Source organism: Sphaeramia orbicularis, chromosome 8, assembly GCF_902148855.1.
Source record: "Sphaeramia orbicularis chromosome 8, fSphaOr1.1, whole genome shotgun sequence".
NCBI classification, from domain to species: domain Eukaryota; kingdom Metazoa; phylum Chordata; class Actinopteri; order Kurtiformes; family Apogonidae; genus Sphaeramia; species Sphaeramia orbicularis.
The window spans coordinates 41243390-41271386 of NC_043964.1; the positions used below are offsets into that span (position 1 = coordinate 41243390).

Here is a 27997-nt window from a genome sequence, read left to right on the forward strand (position 1 = left end):
TTTTTAGACCCAATAATGAAAGAGAAATTTAGACATATTTCACCCCAGGATGTACCTAATGATGACCTCAGATAAATGCAAAGAAATTATACTCTTGCTCTGAGCCATCCCAAAATTAATGATTTTTTAATAAAATATTGGGGCCAAAAACATGACCAAAATTGGGACATGAAAAGCTACTTAGGTGTCAGTACATTTTATCTGGAAAACATGGCTTGAAATGATTTTATGTAGCACTATAAATAAAGACACTGTGTTAAATTTGATGATCCTAGTGGTTTTTCAGATCAAAACATGCAGGTTTTTCATGAATCTCAGTCTCATTCCAGGCTTTACGTGTAACCCATTGTGTCCACTTGTGTTACATGCAGAACCAGCCCAGTTAAACGCATATAAATCAGGAATGATTTTGCAATAGTGGTAATTTTTGCGAAACACTCTGCCTTGCATAATTAGTTCAACTCCCAAAATGTACCTGTGAGAGAATAAAGAGATATTAAAAAAATAGTAGTGTGTAATTTTCGTGTCCTTCTGACTGTGTTACATGCAGATTTTTGTATTAAATATAATGCAATATAATACAAAAATGTGTTTATCTGAAAAATAGTTTCTCTTTTATCTCTGTAAGTATTTATTTTTAAAATAGACCCAAAGTGCTTCCAAACTTGCTTCATAACATTAGTCTACATCTGGTTTGAATTTATAGCCCCTCTGTCCTGTTTTTTAGGGACCAGTTTCACAGAAGGACCCATAAAGAAAACCATGAAACCACCAGCATATACCTGCCATTATCTAACATTGTCTTACCTCCAGGGCATTTCCCCTCTAATGATCTTAACCCTCAGCTGCTACCGACTAAAAACATCTACTGATCTAAAATGTTGAAGCACTAACCCTATCAATACATGTAAATAATTCAAGTAAAGTGCAGTTTTTCAGCTTTTCAGTAACATCTGACATGTCTTTTTTGGATCCACAGAGGCTAAGTAGTAACGTGAAAACACTGTCATGTGCAGTATCTACTCACTGGTACAGTTCATGTAGTTTAACAAATGACAGCGGATGTACATGCCTATTTTTATGTTCAGTTAATGATACATTTTGCTGGAAAAAGTCAGCTTGTGTTCCCCTTATTACTGTTTTAAAATATTATCGTCAGAATTTACAATAAGTTTTTATGAACACCTATATGGTCAGTAAATTAAATATAGGAAAATACCTGATTTTCCCTGAAAAATAAAAAATGCAGAGAATAGCATTATAATAAGTGGTGATAAATCACTAATGAAAGGTTCAATGTCAAGAAAATTCATTTCACCACAAAAATAGGTCTAGGTCTTCAAGGGTTAATAATGAATTCACAATGTCATGTTTAGCTTGTTAGAACCTGCAAAAATCCTGAAAACGGTGATGCTGAGGAGTAAAACACTTAAACATGACAACAAAGGATTTAACCAGACACCTGTTACTAACTATATCGGTCAAAAAGACTGCATACACTGTACTTAAGACATTCTACATACCATTAGTCATATTTTTGGCCTCATTATCTGCATAACTTTACTTTCCCAACACTGCTACTTCATTTTATGCAGATATCACAATTTGGCCAAAAATACGACATAGGCAATTATGCTATGAGGCTAACGATACAACAGTAGGGCATGCTGGGTAAAATGAACTAACACAGAATAAGACTGCACAGATTAAGACTTTTGGTGATGTCTTACTAAGATATTTAAGACTTTCTGAGGCCTTTTAAGACTTTTCTGGAGAGTTCCTGCTTCCTCAGTCATGCTTGCTCTTCAGGGTTGAGTGGGTGTGTGTCACTGTAGGATCAGAACAACCAAATCATGACTTTACTGAAGGATTTCATCTGTTTGTGGAATATAATATGTGTGTAAATACCAACCTGCATGTGATGTGTGTGTGTGTGTAACTGTTGCTTTCTAGTCGTTTTGTCCTCCGCTGGAAGGTTTAGTGACCTGGACGATCTCCACTGAGGTGAAGCCTTTAGTGGTCGACGCTCGGTTCCTGGTTCTTAGTTTATTCAGGGCCATTTCTGCCATTTCAGCCCGTTCCTCAGCATCATCCAGCTCATGGACCGTCTTCCTGTATTTGGACAGGCTGCAGTTGGCCTGCTCCTCCTGCAATGTCAAAGAAAATGCAAGAAGAGAATTAAATGACATTTATAAATGAAGTGGAGTATAATGGAGTTATTATTGCTTATAGTTCACACTTTTTTGGGGGATTTGAACTTGTTTTAATTCCAGTATTAGTATTTCTACTCACAGCGTCCTCTATCTGGCGTTTGTATGACTTGAGCTTGTTCTGGAGTTTCTCCACCAGCTCCTGCATGCGCTGATTGGTCTTGTGGTCTTCCTCCGACTGGAAGATCAGCTCCTTGAGGCGACGCTCTCCCTTACGGAGGTTTTTCACCGTCTCCACGTGGCGTTTCTGCTCCTGGTCCAGCTCATTCTCCAGCTCCTTAACCTAGAACCAGTGAAGGGGAGGAATCACCTGATGTGAGTCTCTGACCTGTTAAACTCTTTGTCACTTCACTGATACTGCCTGCGACCCCTCAATAACACCTCCTCCTCACCCTGGTTTCCAGTTTCTGGATGGCACGTTTTCCAGCCTTCAGAGCCTGCTGCTCCGCCTCCTCCAGCCTCAGTGTGAGGTCTCGGAGGTTCTGCTCCTGGTTCTTCTTGATCTTCTCCAAGTGGGAGCTGCGGTCCTGTTCCTGACGAAGCTCCTCACAGAGGCGTGTTGCCTGAATGTCATACACGTATGGAATTAATTCTAAACATGACACATTTATATACAGGAAAAAAAAACATATCTAGTATCAGATTGTGGTCTGACTGTGATGTCAGGACTACAAATAATCAGTCTGAGTTGCAATCAAGTTTAGGCAAAGATCTGAATTTATGAATACATTTAAGGGAATTCTGTCAAATATGTACCTTAAGTTTATTTGTATTACTGTGTCTTCTGTTGATGTGTATATTGAACCTACTTTACAATACGTTAAGTGTCTCAAACACCAAAAACACAAGGATACCTTATCATATCTGGTTGTATTTTACATTATGTAAACCAACGTGCATTTCTGGCTATTTCTACCCACAATCCTGTGCAACAGATGCATGAGTAAGAGGGCTAAAGTACAAGGAACAATTTTATGACAAGTAGTATGTCCCATTTGTATGCATACTGCACACAAGAGAACATACTCTGTAAGGGCAGCTAAGACTAACTATCTACTGTCTAAAAGTAAAGTAAAAAAGTATTTATGTATTTTTAATAAGGAGACAAGAAAACTCACAATTACAGCTGTCTTGTTGTTATGCAACATAAACTCAATTCATCAGCACTAGTGTCTTCCATTAAGGATAGTCAGTTTTTATAAGTCACAGTACTGCTGCATCCTTTTGCCACCTGCTCATGTCTTCAAAGTCTTTGTAAGTTTACCAGTAAAACAGTTTTTGTGCAGACCTGAATGTGCAGACTTTTTTGCCTCAAATTCAATAACAGAGACAAAGTCTAAGTCAATAAACGTCCAATCCAGTGTTGGTTCAACAGTAAAAAAAATAACGCTCATTTATGGCTAAAAACATTAATTGTTTGTGTTTAACAGTTAAATCAACATTTAATACTTGATCTTTCTTTGTTTTTTGTTGTAATTACTCAGTTTGCTCACATCAATCACAGCTTTCTTGGCTCTTTCATCAGCAGCACGAAACTCTGAGATCAGCTCTTCATTCTCAGTGGACAGTCTGGCGAGGTCGGCCTCCAGTTTTCTCTTCAGAATAGTCAGGCTTTGGTTCTAAAGGGAGAAATACAAGATATTACACTCAAATACATGATCTACAAACTAGCAGTCTCCATTTTCAGGTAAAAGTGCACCTCTGTCTGTCTGTCTGTCTGTCTGTCTGTCTGTCTGTCTGTGTTTACCAACACTAACCTGCATATTGATCTCACTGAACCTCTCTGTGGTGTCCACCAGTTCTTGTTCGATTTGTTTGCGGGCCCTCTCAGATGCCTCCAGGCCTCCTCTTAGTTCCTCCATCTCCGCCTGCAAAAGGCAGAGTCGCCGCTCCTGGAGGCTGTATTTCTCCCTCAGCTCGTCGTGCAGACGTGCATCCTCATCCATCTGCACCTGCAGATCCTGCATGAGGTGACAGTGATAACAGCTGAGTGTTTGAAAACTGTTCTGAGCCGTTCCTTACTTTTCCCACAGGGATATTCATTCTCTGCATCGAACATATCCTAGTATTAGGAATGCCCAGAGGCTGATTCCAGATCTAAGTCAGTGCCTCTGTCAAGGTCAAATGAAAGAAGAATTAATCCAACCTACATGTTTTTTGATCTTGTCAGTGATCAAATAAAAACCTTACTTTGATCTGCTGCTGCAGTTTCTTGAGGGTTTTGACCAGCTCAGCATTGTTCCGGTTGGCATGCTCCAGCTGGATCTCCATCTCATTTAAGTCTCCCTCCATCTTCTTCTTCATCCTCAGAGCCTCAGCGCGACCTTTGGCCTCTGCCTCCAGGCTGGCTTGCAGTGACTCCACTGCACGTGCATGGTTCTTTCTAAAGCACAAGTGACACGGGTCAGAGCTGAACTGGGTCAGCTGGGTGCAACACTTGATTTTCAAATAATTTGTGATTAACTTAAGATGAAGATATTTCTCCACATAAAGACATATGTTTTTCTTAACAGCTTTGACCTTTGTTGACACAGGTAAGAGTGTGTTTTCTAACCTGGTGACTTCAAACTCCTCCTCCTTCTCGTGAATTCTGCGGTCGATGTCAGCCTTGACCTGAGCGAGCTCCAGCTGTACACGCACCAGCTTACCTTCCTCCACCTGAACACACAAATCACACTTTACCATCAGGTACCTTAGTTCACCTTGGTTTTCATCTTTCCTCTCCTGATATTTTATCTTCATCCTTAATCCTGAGCTTAAAGTTCTTTGTACCTCTAACGAAGCTTCGGCCTCCTCCAGGGCCAGCTGTAGCTCCTCCTTCTCCACTTCAAGTTTCTTTTTCGCCTTCTGCAGCTCATGGACACTTCGGCCTCCTTCGCCAAGCTGGTCCACCAACTCCTTAATTTCCTCTGTGGGGATCAATAGTACATTGTGAAAAAAAAACATGGATTGAGGCCAAATCATGTCATCAAATTTGATTATCATATTATTTCACCTGAGAGGGTTTTGCTCTCCTTGCGGACGGTCTCGATCTGATCTTGACTCTCTTCGTAGGCCGTCTTGAGTTTATAGAGCTCTGTCATGTATGATCGGCTCTCCTTCTGACTGTGTTCCAGTTCTAACTGCAGCTCCTCATTCTTCTGATTCCACTCGGCAGCCAGCTTGTCAAAAGCTCGCTGCTTTTTATCCAGAGCTGCCGCCGCTGCATTGGACTAATGATACAAGATCAGATTAGATTAGATTAGATTAGATTATTTTATTTTACCTTATGTTATCAACGATTTAAGTAATAAGTCATATAAGTAATAATAATAATGATAATACTCAGTAAGAAAAATAAATTGACAATGACTAAAAACAAACAAAAAACATTGCACACTGGTACACATGTGTATGTTTACCTTCTCCAGGTCTATGGTGAGGTCCTCCACCTCTCCCTGCAGCCTCTGTTTAACCTTTTCCAGGCTGGCAGCTCTGGCCTGGGCCGCCTCTGCCGCCTCCTCAGCCTCCTGTAGACGCACTGCAAGTTTACGCCTGAAGGAACATGGGAAAAAAGAGACATGAAGAGGCAAATGTGGGATTTAAACTTTAAAGAATTAAGATAACTCAAGTGTATATGTTCAAGTTGTCTGTTTTTGGTTTAGTGGTGGTAGTTGGTGTATGTTTATCTCTTCTGAACCTACTTAGTCTCTTCCAGCTCTTCAGTGCGGTGGATGGCATCGGTCTCATATTTGCTCCTCCAGGAGGTAACATCAGCGTTGAGTTTAGACACAAGACGCTGCAGCTCCCCTCGAGCTTCTGACTCCTCATCCAGCTGCTCCTTCAGCAGGGACAGGTCATGGCGGGCATTGGCCAGACTAACCACGGCTGCATTACGACCCTGCACAAACAGACACAAAGGGTCACAGAGAGGTTTTACTGGATGGAAAAGTGTGAACTACACAACACCACGGATTTGGTGTAGCTCTTTTTCCTGGTCAGAAATGACAGATAAAGCATTTATTCAGTTCTTATTGTGTATTACATTTATTTAAGTATTTAATTCAATAATTTGCTGCTACATGATATGGAATCTTGAGAACACAGACGCTGTTTATTCCAGCAGTAACAGTAGTAGACTTTACTGTGACTGGAAAACGTTCCTTAAAACATGTTTTACTAAGTGGGAAAGAAGATTCCTTTTTAAGTGTCATATCTGTTGCTCCTCCAAAGGAAAACAACAGCTGCCCTTTTATTTGATGATTTCTACATGAAAATCCATTCATTATTTGATTTTCATTCCTGTGATTTCTGTTTATGGTAACATGGGCAGAACAGACGGATTTATAAAGTCCTCTGTTTAGCTTTGACTTTATTTCAATATTCCTATTTGTAAGAACATGAATAAGATAGTGTCTTTGTAAACCTGGTACTGAGTTGGTAATGATTCATTCTCATGCATGAACTGTACATCAATAAAAGCCCAATTTTACACATACACGGAAATGCCTGACAAAAAACACAATTTTTATATTACTGCAACAAGAATGTGTTCAGGCTCATGTCAAGCTCCCTACTGGCCCTTGTGTAGATGCACCCTGTCTCCTAAATAAAAGTTTGACACGCTACAGAAGTCAGATGTTTGTGTGTCTGTGTGTGTTGTCATATACCTTGTTCTCCTCGTCCACCTGTCTCTTGAGCTCATCGACCTGTGAGGTGAGTGAGGCCTTCAGCCTGGTCGCCTGGGTCAGCTTGCTCTGCACATCCTCCAACTCCCTGCTCAGGTCATTGTTCTCTGCTAAACACGTCAACACAAACCACACACTGACAAACTCCGGGAAACACTATTTGTGTGTTTTCAGAGGTGTGTATGCATGTGTATGTGTGTGTGTGATTGTGAGTGCGTCCTACCAGTCAGATGGATTTTGGCAGCGTTAAGCTCAGTCTGAGTGCGCTCCATCTCAGCCAGGCGAGCGTTGGCCTCTGCCAGACTGTCCTCCAGCTTATGAGCGTGGGCATCAGAATTCATCTAACACCCACATACGCACAGATGCAAAACAGAAGTTTGTCTAAGTTTATACATGTATGATAAATGATTTTGCCTGACTTCAGCATCAGCAACAGAGCATAACTTTTCATACCTTTGCTCTCTGAATGGCCTCCATGGTGACGTTGAGATCTTCGATCTCTGCCTTCATGCTCTGTTTGTCCTTCTCCAGCTTCACCTTCAGCCTGGTCAGGTTCTCTAGTTGCTCGCCCAGCTCTGCCATGGCGTCAGAGTGCTTCTTCCGTAGTGCTGCCGCTGTGGCCTCTGACTGGAGTGCCGCCTCCTCCACTTCCCGCCTCAGTTTCAGCAGGTCACCCTCACGCTTTCTGTTCTGCTCAATCTAAAAGACCAACCAAAAGTGAAGATTGTCACCACATTTGGAAATGTTATATATGGGTCCGATCAAGCGAAAGTGAACATCAACATGAAAAAGTAAATTTGCACACATCATTTATCAAGTGGTTATCCTTTTAAAAATACCACATACACAGGACAGGAGAAGTACCGAACCTTCTGCTAGGCTGCATTAAATGAACAAAAAACACATGCAAAAGACTGTCTATTAATTTAGAAATTAAAATTCTGAATGATGAAGTTTGTGAATTCATACACTGGACACATTTAAAAAGACTATCTGTGACTGACAAATGACTCTTTATTTGTAATTTACCTATATCAGTATGGATCATCACAAGTTGTAAATCACACTGGGTTAGTGTTAAATATATTCAATAAAGCATTGTGAATATACCTGGCTTATAAGTTTAAAAAATAAGTCAACATTTTGGGTGATGCGTGCAATGGTAAAGAGTCGTCCACATGTTACTACGGCAGCTTGTCCACATGTTACCACATTCTCATGTCCATAAAACAGAGACTTTTCAGTATTTTACTCTAAAATTTATTTTAAGCATAGTTGAACATGATATCTAAAAGACTTTTTCCTATTTGATATTAATTTCTGTTGAGAACCACATGTTTTGAATATTTACATAAAACTTAAAAAACTGACGTCTGTTTCAAGTCCACGTGTTAGCGAGCAGTAATTTGACATTTTTCACCTAAAAATCTTACCTCCCCAAATTTTATTACACATAATGTTAAAGTGCCTATAAATACCTACTCAAATATGTATAATACATGCATATAAGTTACTTTGCTTACATGACAGAGACTGTTGAACACGAAATGTGTCCACGCTTAATCAGACCCATATGACAAGCATGTATATCAGGATCATGAGGATAATAGTACAACAAGAATAATCTTACCACATTCAAGTATATTATTGATGATGTAATATGTTATTATCACATACACAGTGTATGATGTCTAGATAAAGTTCTAAGTTCATAACATAAATTAAATATTCACCACTGTAAAATGTGGTGAGTACACAGGGCGTCTCAGAAGAAGTGGAATAAGTCAGTTTTTCAAATATCATCATAAACACAAAACAAGAAATAAAGTTACATGTATGATTTATAAGGTATGTATCAACCATTTGCTATAAAAATTCAGATCTTTCAGTCATTTTGGTGGATAAAGGAAGTCAAAACAACTCTCAATTTTGCAACTGTACACAAGTAATGCTTCACTAACTTCTATTTCCAGTTTCACTTACATATTGACTTTTATTTTAATTTTGGTCATAACCTGATGAAGAGACACATGTGTTATTTATAAGGCAACATAATATATTCATTCAGTGTATTTTTAATTAAAATTAACAATTTTTAAGACCGGTACAGCAGTCGCTGTACCGGTCGGTTGTGGTAAAGAAGGAGCTGAGCCGAGAGGCGAAGCTCTCAATTTACCGGTCAATCTACGTTCCTACCCTCACCTATGGTCATGAGCTTTGGGTCATGACCAAAAGGACAAGATCCCGGATACAAGCGGTCGAAATGAGTTTCCTCCGTCGGGTGGCTGGGCGCACCCTTAGGGATAGGGTGAGGAGCTCAGTCACCAGGGAGGAGCTCGGAGTAGAGCCGCTGCTCCTCCGCGTCGAGAGGGGCCAGCTGAGGTGGCTCGGGCATCTGTTTCGGATGCCTCCTGGACGCCTCCCTGGGGAGGTGTTCCGGGCATGTCCCACCGGGAGGAGACCTCGGGGAAGACCCAGGACACGTTGGAGAGACTATGTCTCTCGGCTGGCCTGGGAACGCCTCGGGATCCCCCCGGAAGAGCTGGAGGAGGTGTCTGGGGAGAGGGAAGTCTGGGCATCCCTGCTTAGACTGTTACCCCCGCGACCCGGCCCCGGATAAGCGGAAGAGAATGGATGGATGGATGGAATTTTTAAGTTCTGCTAACACTGAAATTGTTCAGTTGTGGTTTGGATGAATAAATACAGGGAAGGTTTCTTGACTCTGGTGAAAAGTTTGACTGAAAAGTGTCAAAAAATCAGAGATGAAATGATTTACTGAATCACCCAATAAAATAGAAATGTTCTGCTTGAATGGTCACGATAATCAGTGTCTTTTCCTTTCATTGAGAAAGGACAAAAATACTGTAACCAAAAAACATATTCAACCTCCTGAGACCCAGGAAATGTCAGCAAAGTACAAGCTTTTTTTGTTTTTTTATTAAATAAGGGCCTATATTGGAAACATCATGATGCAACAGTTTTTTCAGATGCAGTTTTTAAAATTTTTATGGAATGTCCTTTGTGGTGGACAGTTTTCTTTTCTCTTTTTTTGTTTTGTATAAAGTTGTGAAACTCTTGTCCACAAATGTGGAAAGAAAACCCATAGCTAGGGTCTTAGGAGGTTAAGAGAAATTAGAAATAGTAATTTGATTGTCACTGGCCGTGCAAAGTGGCAGAATGGAGGTGGGGGTCACATTTTGATAACATTTCTGTAAAGAAGTGACTGAAATAGCTAATTTTTAATAGGAGACATCATACCTTGTTTATCATGCATGTTGCTGTAATTTTTAAACAGGGTGTTTCCTTCTTTTGTTTACATCAATATATGTCAATAAATCACAGTTCTAATTTTAATAGGTTTCATATGTTGTTTGTACATATACAGTATGTTTTCACTTCATTTATTCATGGAAATTCAATATACATACTTATATTGTCAAAGGATGTGATTTAATGACAGCTGTCAGTCAAACTCACCTGAGCGACGGTGGCTCCGCCCGCCTCCTCCAGCCTGTCACTGAGGTCCTCCAGATCTCGTGACAGTTCTGCTCTCTGCTTCTCCACCTATTAGACAACACACACACACACACACGCACACACAGAGAAGCACCTTTAATCACTGACTTTAGTGAGTAAGATCATGATGATACATGATTTGGACTAAATACTTGTTACAGTGTTATAGATTAAATATTGTGTACCTTGGCCCTTATGGCTCGTTCAGCCTCCAGCTCTTCCTCCAGCTCTTCGATGCGGCCCTAAATTAGAAGATAAAAACAAGATAAATGTGCAAGAAATAAATCAGTAACAGTCTCACAATTGCTCCTCCCTCAGGAAATCTAAGGCAAGTGCTCTTCATCCAGTAAGAAAGAAATTCAGATGGAAATTGCAGTTAAACATTTCAACAGACACTTTGAAGGCTGAAGTTACGTCTTTTTCATTGTTCTTTCAATTAAAAGTCATCAAACTTTCAGGCTTCCATCACAAACCTGGTGCTCTTTGAGTTTGCGGCTGAGCATGGAGCTGAGAGCCTGCTCATCCTCCAGCTTCGAGTTTATGTTGTTGATCTCAAAGTCTCTCCTGCACAAACACACATAACATGTTTTAGGGCATCCAAAAGACTAATACTGGACTAGATTTAGTGTACACGAGCTGCTTACTTCTTGATGACCTCCTCCAGATCTATCTTGGCGTTTTCCATCTCATTAAGGTTTTCTAGGGTCATCTTTAGGTCTCCCTCTGCTTTCCTCCTCGCCTTCTCCACCTCTGCCCTGATCCTCTTCTCCTGCTCCCAGCTGTCCTCCAGCTACACACATAAACACACCCACACATGCAAACACATTAGATATACAACAAAGAACACAAAACATTCAGTTTACATGCAGTAAAATCTGATAATGAAAGCAAACGTGCCACATGCCTCATTGACTTGGGCGTTGAGCTTGCTGTTGGTCTTGGTCAGATGGTTCACTTTGTCTTCTTCTGTTTGGAGATCATCCAGAGTTTTCTGATTGAAAAGACAACAAATATACCGGATTATAATGGTTGCAAATAAATTAATAATGGTAAAATGGTGATATTTTAAAACATTAACCACTAAAATGTTCAGAAAAAATTATTAGACCATCAAAGGTCATCAAAAATAATGGTTACGCAATGAAGTACTAACTCCTGTGTGTATCATGTGACTAAAACAGACAAAAGAAAACACGGAATGCCTAAAAGCACTGTTTTTGGCAGTATTGATGTAAGAACTTACGTGATTTTGGTTATTATCAAGAAAACATGAAAAATGGATAGATATCAGCTCTGAAAATAAACTCTTATGAGCTATTTTTGTTGTTATCATTATATTTGTCCAAACAAATCTACCTTTAGTGGTACCAGGCATTAAAATGAGCAAGAAAGCAAGGGGTGGTCTAATAATTTTTTCCATGACTTTATAGTTTATCGTCCATCTCTGCATGTGTGTACCTGTTGCAGTTCCTCCAGAGCTCTCTTCTCCTTCTGCAGCTTGGCAATTTGATCATCCCGATGGTTAAGGTCACCTGTCAGAGTTCGCACCTTGAAGTCGAGACTCTAAACACATCATTGAAGAGAACTGAGCGGTTAAATCGTATAGCTAACCCCCTGAATTTGAGCCTCCAGATCTTGGCAACCCATGAAATATTTACTGTCTGACTATATTTCTCTGCCTATTATTGTTATGCTTCCACGTCCATCCTTTTTTACCTGCTTCTCCTTCTCAGTCTTGGCCAGTGTAGACTCCAGAGACTCCAGGTCTCTCTTTAGGTCCATCAGTTCCCCCTCCAGTTGCCTTCTCTGGCCATGGAGGGAGGCTGTGTTGCCTTCTTCTTCCTCCAGGCGCTCACGCAGATCCTAAATTCACAGACATGGCAATATTTTTTTTTTTTTTTTGCTTTTAAGACACACAGCATTCCAAAAGTCAAAATATTTGTTTCAAAGGGAAACACTATGTGGTACTTTGCATGAATTAAATAATAATCTAGGATTGGATTTATTGGAATATAATTATGCTGACAGCACCTTTACATTTAAATTATACATATTATGTCTTAAGACTATTTGTTGCTGTATTATTGCTCTATAAATTTTGCTGTTCCATATTAAAGAGGTCAGTAAATGGCTTCAAGTTTGATGTATTTACCTGCACTGACTCTTCCAGCTGGACCTTTTGGTGCATCAGTTGGGTGCAGCGCTCCTCAGCATCACCCAGCGTGTCCTGCTCCTGTAGGACAGAAAGGAAATGTAGTGTCATCACATTATTTTCTCCACTATCACAGTGGAAAACTATAATCGTTGCCTCTTGCTGGACAGTAGTTTACGTCTTATATCAACTAAACTGTGGATGGATGTGCACTTACTGCAGCCAGCGCCAGGGCGAGGTCGTTCTTCTCCTGTGACAGAGTGACCATCTTTTCATCCAGATCTTTGAGCTTGCCCTCCAGCTCCTTGACCTTTTCCACTGCCACTCTCAGCTCCTCCTCTTTAGCCTTGAAGGTCTCCTCCTGACGGGCAACCATCAGCAGGGGCTTCACCTGTGGGAGACGAAATATAGCACAGGCGATAAGGTACATGGTAGATGTAGGTGTCATGTCTCCCTTTGTGTACAGCACTGTGAAAATGTCCATATATATATATATACATATATATATATATATATATATATATATATATATATATATATATATATATATATATATATATATATATATTATATATATATATATATACTGTACATATACATGCCTCTGTATCAAGATAAATCTGGGAATATACAGGTAATATGTAAATTTAAAAAAAAAAAAAATTCTATAAACCAAACTACCAACTATTTAGTGTGATGTCCTTTTGCACTCAACACTTCTGGAACTGCTTTGACCAGACAATGTGAGATTTACTGCACTAATCTCATATTTTACACCAGGTTTCATTCAACACGTCAAACATGTCACATAGTTACAGATGCTTTTAGTCACACTTAATACTGACTGTACATTCATGTGTAAGCTGTGTTATTTTTATGTAATTTAATACTGTTCATATATTTCCTGTATTTTCCTGTTGTACCTTAATAAAATAAATACATTATTATGAATGTTCATCACAACCCCGAAAAACAATACAGCTAAAGGTGGCCCAGTTTTTTTGTGCTGTGCTAAAAGTATGTTTTTACCTTTGTGTAGAGTTTCCACCAGCCCCAGAAACGTAACTGAAGGAACTTCCTCACATTTCGTTGGATGGCCGTCAGTGCAATTCTGTATCACAGACATGTACATTTTTAATGTAACTATTTCCTTTTACAAAAATACTGTATTTCCATTTTATCTTACTTGCACACCACTACATTAAATATTGTGCTTGTTATTGCATTATATTCATTTGACACCTTGAATGGTTACTATTAAGGTAAATATTTTACAGAATGGATAATATTACAGACTTATATTGTAAAATACAACACATTGTAAAAGATTAAACCAGTGTTTTTCAACCTTTTTGCATTTCAGATATATATGAGTTGTTATCATCTCGACCAAACAGTGATTTTGCTTTCTACCTCTCAGACGTTAAAAAAATATATATTTCTTTTCTTTTTCTTTTGTTTTTTTTTTCTCCCCTTACCCCTTGTCTCTGTTTATAAAACTGCACATGAGGTAGTTAAAAGTAATTCTACACTGTTGTTTAACGTCTAATAAACTAATGATGTCACATTAGGTAAATTACTCAGCGACCAAACCAGCACTTCGATACATTTGAGTCAAAGCTACTAAACTACCTCTGCATACGCCACTTATATACTGTATGTGCCAGTGCTCTACTCCAGGTTTCAGACACTGAAATACAGCTACATACTAACCGTCGGTCAACCATCTTCTTGAACTCGATCCTCATCAGAGTTCCTCTGAGGCGAGCCTGCAGCATGGTTATGATCTTAGCCAGCCGTTCATCGCGCATGTCCTCCAGCTTTGCAAGGACACCTGCACGGAAAACACCTGAGAGGAAAGAAGAGGAGAGAAAAAGAGGGAAAAAGGAGTAATTTATAAGCAAAGTAAGTTTACAATAGATCAACGTCTGAGATAGTTTAGAGGTGATTCAGCCTATAAGTTTGTAATTCATATAACAGTAGTGCACCTTGCTGTGGCCAATGCGATATTCCATATTGTCCAGGCCAACAGAACTTAGGATGAGCTCAGATGCCTTCTTGTTGTCAACAAATCCCTTAGGGATGACGTTGGGGTTGAGGATGTAATACCTAAGATTTAGATTCAAAGTACTTTATTAATCCGAGTAGAAATTGTGTCGTTACAGTTGCTCCATGCGAATATAAAAAAAGTAGCAGGGAAGAAATAATCTATATTAAAACATTGCTATATATTGGTTTATAGAGAGGGGAAGAGGATGGAAATACATTATTTCAGCTAAATTAAAAATGGGGAATAATGACAGTAAATGGGAGTTAAACCTTTGCTTGAATTCTGGGTATTGCAGTCTGTTGGGGAATCCTTTCCTGCAGATGCGGATGCCCTCCAGTACACCATTACAGGCTAACTGGTGGAGGATTAGATGGTTGTCTGTCACACCTTGACAACATGAGGATGAGACACGATACACATTAATTTCTATAAGATACATTCCTGCTTAAACAGAACATATATGAGTGCACAAAACATGATAAATCATGGGGAAGACATATATAAATATTATTTCCCCACTGACCTGACTTCTTGAACTCATTTGGCACAATGCAGCGGACAAAGTGGGGAGCAGTGCTTCGCAGGGTGCTCATCAGCTTGTTTAATTGTTCCTGTTGTGTAAAGATAGTTAGAGGAGTTTATATGTATTTGTGCAGGTGTGTGTGTGTGTGCGTGCGTGCGTGCGTGCATGCGTGCATGTGTGTGTGTGTGTGTGTGTGAGTTACCCTATAGAAGTTGGAGACAGTTTGGAAGGAAGAACCTTTCTTTTGTTTCTTGGTCCCTGCTGCAGCCTCCTCCTCTTTGAAGAGCACAGCCAACAAGGGCATGGAGGACTTCTGGAAGAGTCCCACCACCGTCTCATTCAGAGGGTCTTTGTTCTTCTCCAGCCAGCCAGCAATGTTGTAGCCCACCTGTGAGAGGCAGAGTATACGACAGTCAGTGTTAAGGCCACTGTAGGCAAAAAAAATAAAAAAATTACAGAGCTGGAGAAGTAGGTAACACTCAGAGAGAAAACACAGTTACAAGATTAAAGCTATTAATTTACAAGAGAAATGGAGATCTTCTGACATGTAAGTGGTTAAGATATGAGGAAAAAATGAATATTCTCTGATTATACAGAAATTTGCATTTGCTTGCAGTCATCTCTTGCTTCAAAATGTAAGGAAGTATACTTTAAGAACACCTCTAATAACAACGAACCTACATATTCAAGACTGAAAAAACAGAGCCAAGGGAGTGACATAACATTTTGAGAAAAAGAACATTTTTTGGCATTCTGTATCTAATCCATCTTTTCTTATATGATCTGTATTTGTTGCAGAGAGGTTACAAGTATTTTCCTGTGGTATGATTTAACCAGCCTGTTCTCATACATTATTCATTTGCTCTAATATTCAGCACTTTTAACATTGAAGATGTGGAGTTGCATTTTCTCCTGCAAATGTATTCAGTATTCAGTGGGCAAACACAAGACCTTATGTTTCCTCAGCAGTGTTGAGAAAAACAGAAGATTATTCATCTTTATAAATTTCATAAGAAATACCGCCTGTGACATGGCCACATGTAACCTTTGGAAAACTAGTGTTGTGTACATTAATAATAAATAATTCCTTCGCCACATAATGTTGCATATTATTGTGGAAATGTTCTGTATTGCACAATAACAGCATTGTGTGTCCAAGGAATATTTCCCTCAGGAGAATTTTTTTTTCCTGACAAATGCAAGACTCTAAACTGTACTCTCAGAGAATATTCTAGTTTTTTTTTTTCATGTGCATGCATGATTTCTTGAATAGTCTCAAAAAATCTCAGCATTTTCCTCCAGCTCTGCGTTTGTGTGATTTACACTATTGCCCATAAAGTCAGAATAATTTTGTTTTCAGATACATTTCTCTTTTTGTTCCTATTTATACACATCAAGAAAAAATCACATTGGCACAATCTTTTCATGACATACTGTATATGAGAAATATTTTATTCCAGCTGTGTATTTATTTATACCTATTTACCTATAGTATAGTGGTCCTAATAGGAAGATGCACCACTGCACCAGTCCATGTATTAATATTAGAGACACAGTCTAAGGAGATACTTTAAAGTCACACAGTAATTCTTACTCAAGCTAACAACAATGCAGTACTCACTGTGCCAGCATAGTGCACCAACTCAAAATGAGCTTCAGGTCCTTTCTTCCCCCCTTTTGGCTTGAGGAAGTTAGAGGACTTGCCAAGGTGGTTGTCATATAGAGCTGCTTTAAAGGTCGCATCTGTCGCCTTTGGAAACACACACTGCTCCTCCAGGATGGAGAAAATCCCCATAGGCTGTATCAGAGGGTACGACGGTTCAAGGATAGGAGATAAAGACAGAAAGAGTGAGCAAGTAAGTGAGATGAGAGGTGAAGAAAGGACGTGACAGGATTTAAGAGTGAAGTTGGGGAGGGAGAAAGGAAAGACAAATGATTCACATTAAATCTTTTAATTGCCTTATATGTTAAGAGTCATCTGTCCTATACATGCTGGCTGTGTGTCTGTGTGCTACCTTCTCCAGCAGGTCAATACAGGCCTGCAGATCCAGACCAAAATCAATAAAGACCCAGTCGATGCCTTCCTTCTTGTACTCTTCTTGCTCCAGCACAAACATGTGGTGGTTAAAGAACTGCTGCAGCTTCTCGTTGGTGAAGTTGATGCAGAGCTGCTCAAAACTGTTAAACTGGCAGAGAAAAGACAGTTTCACCAAAGGAGGCGAGATTACGAGATGAAATGAGACAAAACATTATTAAATCTCACCTCAAAGATCTCAAACCCTGCAATGTCCAGTACTCCTATGAAGTACTGCCGCTGCATCTTAGTGTCCAGTGTCTTATTGATGCGGGTCACCATCCACTTGAACATCCGGTCATAGATGGCTTTTGCCAGAGCACCGATGGAGTAAACGCACTGGTCCTGGTTCTGACCTGATAATAAAAGTTCAAATAATATAGAACAACTGTGGATGATGACATTAATAATCCTCTTTCTAAATGCTTGGGGAAAATAAGAAAATGTTTTTTATTTACCTTTGGTCACAAACTCATTGCCAACTTTGACCCTGGGCCGTGTTATACCCTTCTGCAGCTCCCCAGAGTTGATGGCCATGAGGTGGGCAACTTTGTCAGCCACTTTAGGATGAGAAAAGAAGACGAGATAAGGAGGGAATGACAGGAGTTCAACACCTAGTAATACTCGCTGGAACACGGATCAGAACTGAAGGTGAAAGGAGATTATAGGAGGAAAAACTGTCTGAAAAAGCTGAAAAATAGGTTGTAAAGGCTGTAATAGTTTAGAAATATTCACCAGTTTTTATTTTTATTAGGTTTTGTCTAACCAATTTTATTTTCATACAGTGTAATTGTCTAGTTTTTGTATGGTTTTTATGTAATTCTTGTGATTTTCTTTTTTTAAATTTTCATGTATTGTGAGGAAATCTTGATTTACAGATGACGAAAGGTGTGATGAAAGAATGCAAGACATAGAATATGACATAAATCATGATTCTTGTACACTGTGAACCATTCACACTGGTGTAAAGTGACAAAGCTCACCTGCCATTCTGTTTAGGTCTTACTGCATTGTTGATTGTACTTTTTATTTCATTTTTGTCTTTTGAAATCTGGCTCTTAAAAATAAAAAATAATTTTTCATTGCTAACTTTAGTCTTAGTGTTAGTTTCCACTGACTATGATAAATTTTGAGAACAGGTTGTGAGAAATGTCAAAAGAAGGAGGTTAAAAAAGAGAACATGCTCGGATGGAAAGCGCAAAGAGAGGTAGTTCGATATTAGAAATGCAGAAAGAGTGAGTCAGACACAGTGCAGGAGTGTGGTTTTGATACCCTCCGTGGTATCCACATCAGCCTGTTCCTCTCTGGGTTTCTGTTTGAACCTCATGTTGCCGAAGTGCATTATGCCTCCAGTCAGCTTGTACACGCTCATCTTCTCCTCCTGAGTGAAGCCCAGGACATCAAAGGCTTCCTTTGGACACACGAGCATGTAAAGAGAGAGACAGGACAGAACACAGAGAATATCAGAGAGAGGCAGCAGCACCATCAACAGGCTAATCAGTTCACAGGAGCATGCAAAGATATAATCCAGCTCAGCTCGCAGTGGATTGAGCGATTGTTAACTTACATCAGTGAGGAGCAGCTCCTCACCATCGTCCATGTTGTCCACCACGGTGACCCCCTGACACACCCACACATACTGTTTGGGATCTGGGCTCAGCAGCAGTGCCTCTGAGAGACAATAACACAACAATGATGAGGGTTTATAACATGTAATCAAATGACACATCTTAATATTAATATTAATATTACATAGTAAGAAACATAGTAACCTTTTTGAGCATTTTACTTTACAGTTACAGAATGACGGAGGTAAAGAGATGCAGTAATGCCTCAGACTATATATTATGTGGTTTACCAGCTAAGCTTTATTTTAGAAGTAATATTTATTTCTGTGAAGAAACAGAGTGAATGACCTCTGCTTTCACTTTAAAGACCTATATGTTCATATTCTCCGCTGTTGTTCGTGTAGGATAGATCAGATACTGACTGAACACTGACTTTCTTGATTTTCACCACAGACACTTGGGACTTCCTAAAGGTTAAACCTTAAACATTTTTTGTTTGAATTTGCCACCTCTGGTAAAATATGACTATCATGAAATACTAGATTGTACATACTGTTGCTACTGAACTAAATCTATGCTAAAGTATCTATTTCCTTTCTAATTCTATTATTCATATGCAATCACCATATTATGAGCCCATCCTTTCATTGAACTGGAGCGCATGGATGCTTTGGTGCCTAATTTGTCTCACCTATGAGCTCTGGCTTCCTTCCTGACAGCAGCTGATAAAAGATGTGGTATCCTCTTTCAGCTGCCTGCTGGGAAATTACTCTCGATTTTTCCAGCAGATCTGGTACACACATAGACAAAACAAAAAGGACACATAGTTCATAAAAAGTCACTTGAGCTAACTTTAATTATTTACCCCTAACATTTTTCCTTTTCTAACATGTTTCTTTATTTAATCTAAAAAACAATATATTTTCTAAGACAAAAAGCCTGAGATCTTGGCAAAAATTTCCTCTTCAAAACTGACATTATACTGTACAGCAGTGTGTTCAGGGACAGGATAAATGTTGGAGGCAGTGCAATAAATCAATAAAAGACTATCTCCATATTGTGTGAAGTTACCCCTCACATAACTTATCTGTTCTGGTGAAAGATTGCAAAAGAAAGAAAGAAAGAAAGAAAGAAAGAAAGAAAGAAAGAAAGAAAGAAAGAAAGAAAGAAAGAAAAAGAAAAAGAGACATCTTTGAAATAGCGACTGATTGTGCCTTTTTCACATTATATCTGGGTAAAGTTTTGGATAAACTTGCAGCTCCAGATGACCAACTCAATAAAGTGCTTTTGGTCACAAGCAGTAAAACCATCACATAGTAAACTGGTTTATCTGGTCACAAAATACACGGTATAAAAAAACTGAGTCTTTAATACTTCAATCATTACACTGAATATTAGGAAAAAAATACATGTGGGAAAAGTCATAAAAAATTAAGTAAAGTATATTTAGGTATTCTTTGAAGGTGCACTAGAAAAGTCTGATCTAAAGGGGGAAAAATGGATGAAATCCTCTTACACGACTCAATGTCGGCACCAGCCAGCTTAGCTGTTGGGCCAAAATGAATGCGGATGAATTTTCCCTAAAAAAACAGAAGATAAATAAGGGATGAAATTCACTATAGGTTTTCAGTACAATGTCAAACATAATCAAATATGTCCTGTCATTACAAAGCGTGAGGAGTTGTTGTTCCTAATGGTCTTGGCATTTCCGAATGCCTCCAGCACCGGGTTAGCCTGGATGATCTGGTCCTCCAGAGAACCCTGGAGAGGAGAGGAGAGGAGAGGAGAGGAGAGGAGAGGAGAGGAGAGGAGAGGAGAGGAGGGGAGAGGAGAGGAGAGGAGAGGAGAGGAGAGGAGAGGGGAGGGGAGGGGAGGGGAGGAGAGGAGAGGAGAGGAGAGGAGAGGAGAGGATGAGGAGAGGAGAGGAGAGGAGAGGAGAGGAGAGGAGAGGAGAGGAGAGGAGAGGAGAGGAGAGGAGAGGAGAGGAGAGGAGAGGAGAGGAGAGGAGAGGAGAGGAGAGGAGAGGAGAACATTGCTTATATTAGATGAACATTGCCATACTCCTACATCCTCATATTCATACAACGCTGTTTTTAGGATAGTGACTTATGTGTTTGTGCTTATGTATTATTTTTTGTTGTTTACAACCAAAACAAAATGAATTTAGCTATATGTTATCTTTTCTGATTTTGTGTTGTTCTTTTATTATTATGCTATTTTGTTAGGTTATTCTGCTCTGACTTGGATTTAAATGCCATTTTATTCTGTTCTAGTGATGTATTTTCTTTTCTTCCCTTTGTAATTAGAATTTAATTCAATATAATTAGGATTGTTTGTTTTCACTCTACATTCCTTGTTTATAAAACCCTTTGTTGCTTTCCTTTAGAAAAGTGCTAAATAAATAATGTGCTACTGACTGATGTATCTACTTATTTACTTACTTAGTTACTTAGTTTCTTTGCAAAATACATGCCACTACACACTTGTCCATTGACTTACTTGATTACTAACTTATGAATAGACATGCAAACATGTACTTGCCTTGGAGTCAGGAAGTTTGCTCCCTGAAGCTCCGACATTGGCAAAGTACTGGATAACCTTCTTGGTGTTCTCAGTCTTACCAGCACCAGATTCTCCACTAGTGAAGAAACACAGAAAACAAATTAGGATGCTAACAAAGTCCGAAATCACAGAAAAACCTAACTTTTCATTGTGTCATGTGAGTAAAACTTGTCCTTACGTGATCAGCATAGACTGGTTCTCATGCTCTGTAGTGAAAGGACATAATGAGGGCAGGGGAGGAGAAAAACAGAGTGTGTGAGAAAGATGAGAATAATTACTGCTGATTTCCCACTGAGCAGATCAGAGGACTGTTGATGTCCTCTGTCCTGTGCTTAGCAGTAGGCCTGTCAGCAGTATGAACAACATGGACAGCTGTCAGCCATCCCCTGATGCCACATAATGGCTTCAAAGTATTTTTCTACTCCCTGAACAAATCATCACACGGCACGCTGATTACAAACCTACAGCAACTGCCCCCGCTCCCTCATTCCCCGTACAACTGCGTAATGATCCAAACACCTCATCTCAAGGGGGTTATCCCCAATCACCACATACCTCTTGCATGCTTACTTCGCCTGTTCTCCAACTTTTCCTCCCACCCCTCATCCGATACCACCTATTTTCTGCTCTCTTCTCTCCCTCTTTGACTGATTAAAACGTTTCTCCCCTCTGCTCTTCAAAGACCCCCCTCTGCGTCTTCCTCTTCATTACTCTGAAGCATTTTATTCTCTACACAGTGTTCCTGTTATCGCCGCTCTTCTCACCCATCATCATGTCATGGTACGCATTATCCGAGATGGAGAAGAGATGAGGGGGAACTTCACTGCGTTTCTTCCCTTTGTAGATCTGGGCCACTTTGGCTCCGTAGATGGGCAACCATTTGTACGGGTTGATCGTCACACAAAAAAGCCCCGAATAGGTCTGGAAATGGAAGGAGAAAAATGTTATAAGAATATGTTACCGCTGCAGGCGCAAATTTGATTCGAAGATGTTCTGTGTGTATCATTCCTTAACTATCTATCACACAATAAAATAGATGTATGTACTATCAAAGTCATATAAACATAAATCCTTCATTATTCTGGGATCATTTTATTTCACTGTTTTCGAATAGAGGCATCCTTGAATGTGTGCTTTTTCTTGCAATGATGATATCCTCCATTTCCCACAATGTCTTTATAAGGCATAGAAAGCATTACTAAACTTTAAACTATTGGCTGAGGTTTTGATAAAGTGTTACAAATGTCGGGCACACAATATTTTGCCTTTTCAGTAGTGGTTTAATGAAAATAAGTACATTTACTAAAGTACTAGACTTATGTACACTTTGGAAGCAGTTGTACCCTATCCATCTCACTTTATTCTTCCCCTCTGCTACTTCTCAGAGGAAAATATTTATTCTCTATCACTGTCTAAAGCTTTAGTTACTAGAAAACTGCGACTTAATTTTAAGACTAAGATTTTACAAAATGGATGATGTAACAACCAATATATTACAAAAAGCAGTGTGTAATCAGGCTTATATTTCAGTTGTCTGAGTTTTGCTGTTGCTCAACCAAAAAGTGATTCATGTCAGTAAAGGATCAGAAGTTGCACCAAAAATTAAAAATTAGACAGAAATACAAACTCTGAAACCAGATTATTGTACCTCATCTTGTTCTTTTTTTCACATTTATCACATGATGAGTCCTCAGATTTATCTTCTGTCCTTGTATATAAAACTGGATATTAATGTGTTCAAATTAGCTCTACCTACAACAGCTCCAATGATGATTCACTACTAATATTAACTATATTTTGCTCTTTGTACTTGGACTTAAGTGAGCAGTGGAGTGTTTTTTTTATACTACTTAATTATAAGCATCTCTGTCCTTTCGTGATATTTTTTTCTGATAAAGGTCTTTTCATTTTCATTTTTCAAATATGTAACAAGAAATATACAACTTGAACTGTTGTATCAAGTTCCTACCCAACTACCCCCCGTGCACTCCACCCACCCAAAGTACTGGACCTTCATTAAGTTTATATGAAGCCAAACATAATATACCTGCATACAAAAACATATAAACCCTTCAAATTATATGTACAGACACATATCTATCTATCTATCTATCTATCTATCTATCTATCTACGTATATATATATATATATATATATATATATATATATATATATATATATATATATATATATATATATATATATGTATATGTATATGTATATGTATGTATGTATGACGAGGCCCAAAACGGAATCTGGCCCGATTCAGAATCGGGCCGGCCCAGAATGGAATTCTATTCTAGGCCGGCCTAGAATGGAATCCTGCTGCTATAATGTTATTTTTATACCATGTTTAATGCAAATGATCCATAATTCCATAATTTGTCATAATTTTACATTTTCAGTCTTACATACCTTGAGTAACTATTGTCAATTTCAGTCGATTTCACTGTACCATATATTGGTGGGGAGTACCACTAGGTTCTATTTGTAAATAAAGTGTATTATAGTTTACAATTAAAATGTTGTTTGTTTCATTTTTTTTTCACATATTTGCAAATTCCATGTATTGATTTTTGTAAAAATTTAGATCATTTGCATTAAACATGGTATAAAAATAACATTATAGCAGCAGGATTCCATTGTAGACCGGCCTAGAATAGAATTCCATTCTGGGCCGGCCCGATTCTGAATCGGGCCAGATTCCGTTTTGAGCCTCGACATATATATATATGTATATATATATGTGTGTGTGTGTGTGTGTGTGTGTACATATAGACACACACACACATATTTACACATAAATAAATAAGGGGGAAGAAAGAAAATAAATCTAAATGAATTAAAAAATAAATAAATAAAAAGGTATACAGATTTTGGAGATACATATTTATGTTGATAGCTACCATGTCTTCTACAAAGCAGATAAAAGGCTGCCAAGTGGCATAGAACTTTCTGGTGGAACCCCTAACGCAGTGGTTCCCAACCTATTTTGGCCCATGACCCCATTTTAACACCACAAATTTCTGGCAACCCCAGACATTCAAAACAGAGACTTTTTTTTTTTTTTTTTTTTTTGACGATGTCTTAATGAGACCAGGTGGGCAAGGAAATCTTTCCATTCTCTGTTCGGTCCAATTTTCTGACTGCGATTGTGTCCAGGCAGGTTGAAGTGTAGTAACGCATGTGGTCACATGATCGGGTCAATCAAGATATGCCTTCTCAGATATTGTATCTGGATTTTTATTAGGAAAAGTGTGTGGTGTTTTAATAATAATGAAATATATACTGAATCATTACAAAATAAAAACACTGTCCTAACGGTATATCTAATTTTTTTCTAGGTGAATAGGATGCATAACCTCTCTGATTCATTGTCCATATGTTGGTGGGAGTACATCCTTCCATTTAAACAAGATAAGCCACCTGGCCAACCTTTTGTGATCTTTAACATCATTCATAAGATGTTGCACAGACATGCATTTGAGTGGACTTTCGTGTAGTTATAGGCGTCAGGGTTCATCAGACTCACATAGATCCTCATGCTGACGTAGCGGCTGCGCAGGTTTTCCAAGACGCTGGCCTCGTTAAGGAAAGTGAGGTTGGCCATATCACTGGCCTGGAAGAACTTAGGAGGGTTCATCTGGTGGACATCATCCTTCCTGACGGTCACGGTCTTTTCAGAGAGAACAGCAACATTTAATCATCATCATTCGTCAGATCAATGTGAAATTGGTGGTCATTTTTTATGTCTGTGTCCTTACTGTGTTCTTGGAAGTCTTGATGGTGACTTTGTCCCCTTCTTCAGACTGAATCTCACCGGCAACAAAAGCCTCCTTCTCATCTTTGACCCAGCAGGAGCGCTTGATGTCATATGGCTTATTCATAGCATCCATGCGTTCCTTCTCAGAGGGAACCAGGAAGGGCATGGGGTCCACATCATCCCCACACTCCCCTTTATATGCACCCGGCATGGCTGCTGCTGCGGCCACCAACAAACACCAACCAAGTGATTGACCAGCTCACACACCTACAGGCAGCTGCAGATGATCGGACAGAAAACAGAAAAGAAAGTTTAAGTAGTGAGACGACAGACAGTAAACCTATCCATGCTGAGCTACAGGTTCAACACTTACCAATGCAGGAGTCAGAGGTGTGCTCAGGAGGACTATGGTTACATTAGCTGAGGCCATGCTGTTTTATATCAGGCCTTCTCTTTCCTGATATGGTCACAATTCTAAAACCATCCATTACCCTGAGGTCTCATCCCTCTGATTTGTCTTCTGCAACCACTGACAGCGCGGGATCTGGGAATTCTTCAATCTGCCTCCATCCATTTAGGGTTTCCCTGGAAAGTCATCAGTCAGGCAGAAACCATCTCCTTTCCTCACCCCATCACTCTCTTTATCTTTTCCATTCTTCCGCCCTTCCACACCTCAGTTCCAACCCCACGATGCCACTGCTTTTACTGTCTCTGTGCACCTAATGGGATTTAGGATGAGTAAGATATCTTAAATTAACATCACTGATGCACAGGACAGAGTGGAACATTTTGACTTGATATTTTCATGCTATTTTTTATTCTATCACTCAAGAGTCACTTCATTGCAAACCCTTACAATAGGCAGTTTAAAACCCAACATTTTATTATCGGTCAAATCTTGTCCAAATCACTCACACACATTCAGTGAGAAAAGGGAGCCAATGCATGTTCTGGACTCACCAAACTTTCTGGTGTTTTCAGGGAAACTTCACATTCAATGACTGTTTTGATCTGGCAGAGATTCTCAAACTTGATTTGATTTTCCTCGAACTGAAGCAGCTGTTGCTCCTGTTCCCCAGAGGAATGAAAACCAAAATCTAATCGTACACTTATACATGTAATCGGCCACAAGATCCTTCCAATCTGAAACGGTCTAAAATAGGTCCATAGTTTTCAAAGAATAATAACTGGGATTTAAAACACTAATTGGACAAACTCTATAGAGTAGAGTTTGTTCACTTATTTATCATATGTATCATTTAACCATAGAAGAGCCCTCAAACCAACCACCCAATACAATTTCCCAACTGCCCTGTGCAAAGAATGACTTCATCTTCATTTACTGTGTCCCAAGAGGCAAAACTAAGTTAGTCTCTATGATTGGAATTATCTAAGTAGTTGTGAACACAGTCAGCTGGTCTCAGGGGTTCCAACGGCACTTTGAATGACACACACACACACTTAAATGTACAACAAACACACACATAATCACATAATCATACTAACAGCTGTACATGACTGTTCTGGAGCGATAAAATCATTTGTGTGTGTGCAAGTGTGTGTCTTTATCTGTCTCTGGTGTTACTGCAACCACCTGTGGAGTGATGATGTGTTTAAAACTAAATTCATAAAACATAAGTGGAAGCAGGACAGATGTAGTGACACAAAGACAGGGGGAAAAGACCCAAAGCTCTCAAAGCCAAGATGTTTGTCCATATAGGCTGCTGTAGCTATGTGAAACAAAGTGGAAAGAGACAGAAATAAAAAGGTTGAAACACATGTGCATGTTCATGAGACAAAGTGGTTTGTGTGTGGTGGCTGCCAAGCCGCTTCACTGCTAATATGGATTTATAGTGTCCTGTAAACAGGCTGGTGAGAGGGTCTATTGTTCTGGCAGCTAATACTAACCCCAGTTCTGCTAAAGAGCCAAATCCCTCCAGGCCTTGTCCCTGCCCACTCAGCTCCCTTAACCTTTAAAGGACCATTGCAATGCTTTTAGTCCGCTATTCTTTACCTTATTTATTAGTTTACATCTATCGACATGGTGTAGACTCACATATTTGAAAAATAACAGTAATAATAAAGTAATGACTATGTAAAACATGAAATAGAGAATTTCCAAAGAGTATTAATAAGTTCAAGAGATGTGGTAATATCTGAGGGGAATGAGTATATTTCTAAGTACAAATATAAGAAGTGCATCAGTACATCTGTAAAAAGGGTAAACTTGTGGAAGAGAAGAATGTGTAATTAACAATTAACAATTTAGTTATACATTGAAAAGAAATAGGGTGGTAAAGAAATAAATAGCTGATGTTTGACAATGACTGTTTACTGTTTAGTATTTGGAAGTTTAGTATGTGTCTCTGTTTTTCTTTGTGTAACTTAGTGGAAGAGGTGTCAGTGTTTAATATCTTATGAACAATAGGATATGATGGTATAATAAGATCGAGCTTCAGCCTACAACATTTCGGATTTCCATGTGACATAAAGCTTTCTTCTAAATTATTTATTTCTGTAAACCACTGGAATAAATTATAACTCCCAATTTACACTATGGACAAACATTTTTGACAGAAAATTTGCGTATGAATGCAGTTCAAACTGTTCAGTGAATTGTTTGTCATTTGAATAAATGTCTATGGAAAGTTGACAGCTCACCTGTGGATTAATCCTCACATTAACTTTGATATTAACATCAAATGAAACTAACCGGACGGTTTTGTCATTCATTAATGAAAGTCTATTTTCCCGTAAGTCTCTATTCTCGTTAAAATGAACATGTATAGTACGGGGAATTTCTAGTCTGAAATGAAAGGAAGAAAACCCGAGTTTTTCAGGCTACACCGAAGGATAGAATACGATATCCACGGGCACACCCACGCTTCCCAGACGCGAGCACGTATAGTTAT

The 27997-nt window shown here is 39.1% G+C and overlaps 1 protein-coding gene across 1 annotated transcript; it reads right to left on the minus strand.

Annotated features, from left to right (window-relative positions):
• Positions 1-669: 669 nt before the first annotated feature.
• LOC115423342 (myosin-16-like) lies at positions 670-27867 on the minus strand. Its single transcript, XM_030140082.1, has 46 exons — positions 27747-27867; positions 25459-25804; positions 25087-25362; positions 24855-24998; positions 22087-22243; positions 21501-21528; positions 21302-21398; positions 20429-20521; positions 20277-20340; positions 19452-19550; positions 18760-18863; positions 18465-18603; positions 17651-17752; positions 17382-17548; positions 17134-17304; positions 16740-16916; positions 15321-15506; positions 15119-15206; positions 14865-14982; positions 14524-14654; positions 14259-14394; positions 13575-13656; positions 12763-12936; positions 12546-12626; positions 12110-12256; positions 11852-11956; positions 11298-11384; positions 11038-11183; positions 10867-10957; positions 10579-10635; positions 10355-10441; positions 7331-7576; positions 7101-7218; positions 6860-6987; positions 5894-6090; positions 5612-5744; positions 5206-5422; positions 4983-5119; positions 4765-4868; positions 4401-4593; positions 3968-4171; positions 3704-3829; positions 2603-2773; positions 2293-2493; positions 1913-2147; positions 670-1829 (listed from the first exon to the last, which is right to left on the minus strand). Exons 3-45 carry the CDS (start codon positions 25294-25296, stop codon positions 1950-1952), a joined length of 5841 nt encoding a protein of 1946 aa, XP_029995942.1. The 5' UTR covers positions 25297-25362; positions 25459-25804; positions 27747-27867; the 3' UTR covers positions 670-1829; positions 1913-1949.
• Positions 27868-27997: the final 130 nt, after the last annotated feature.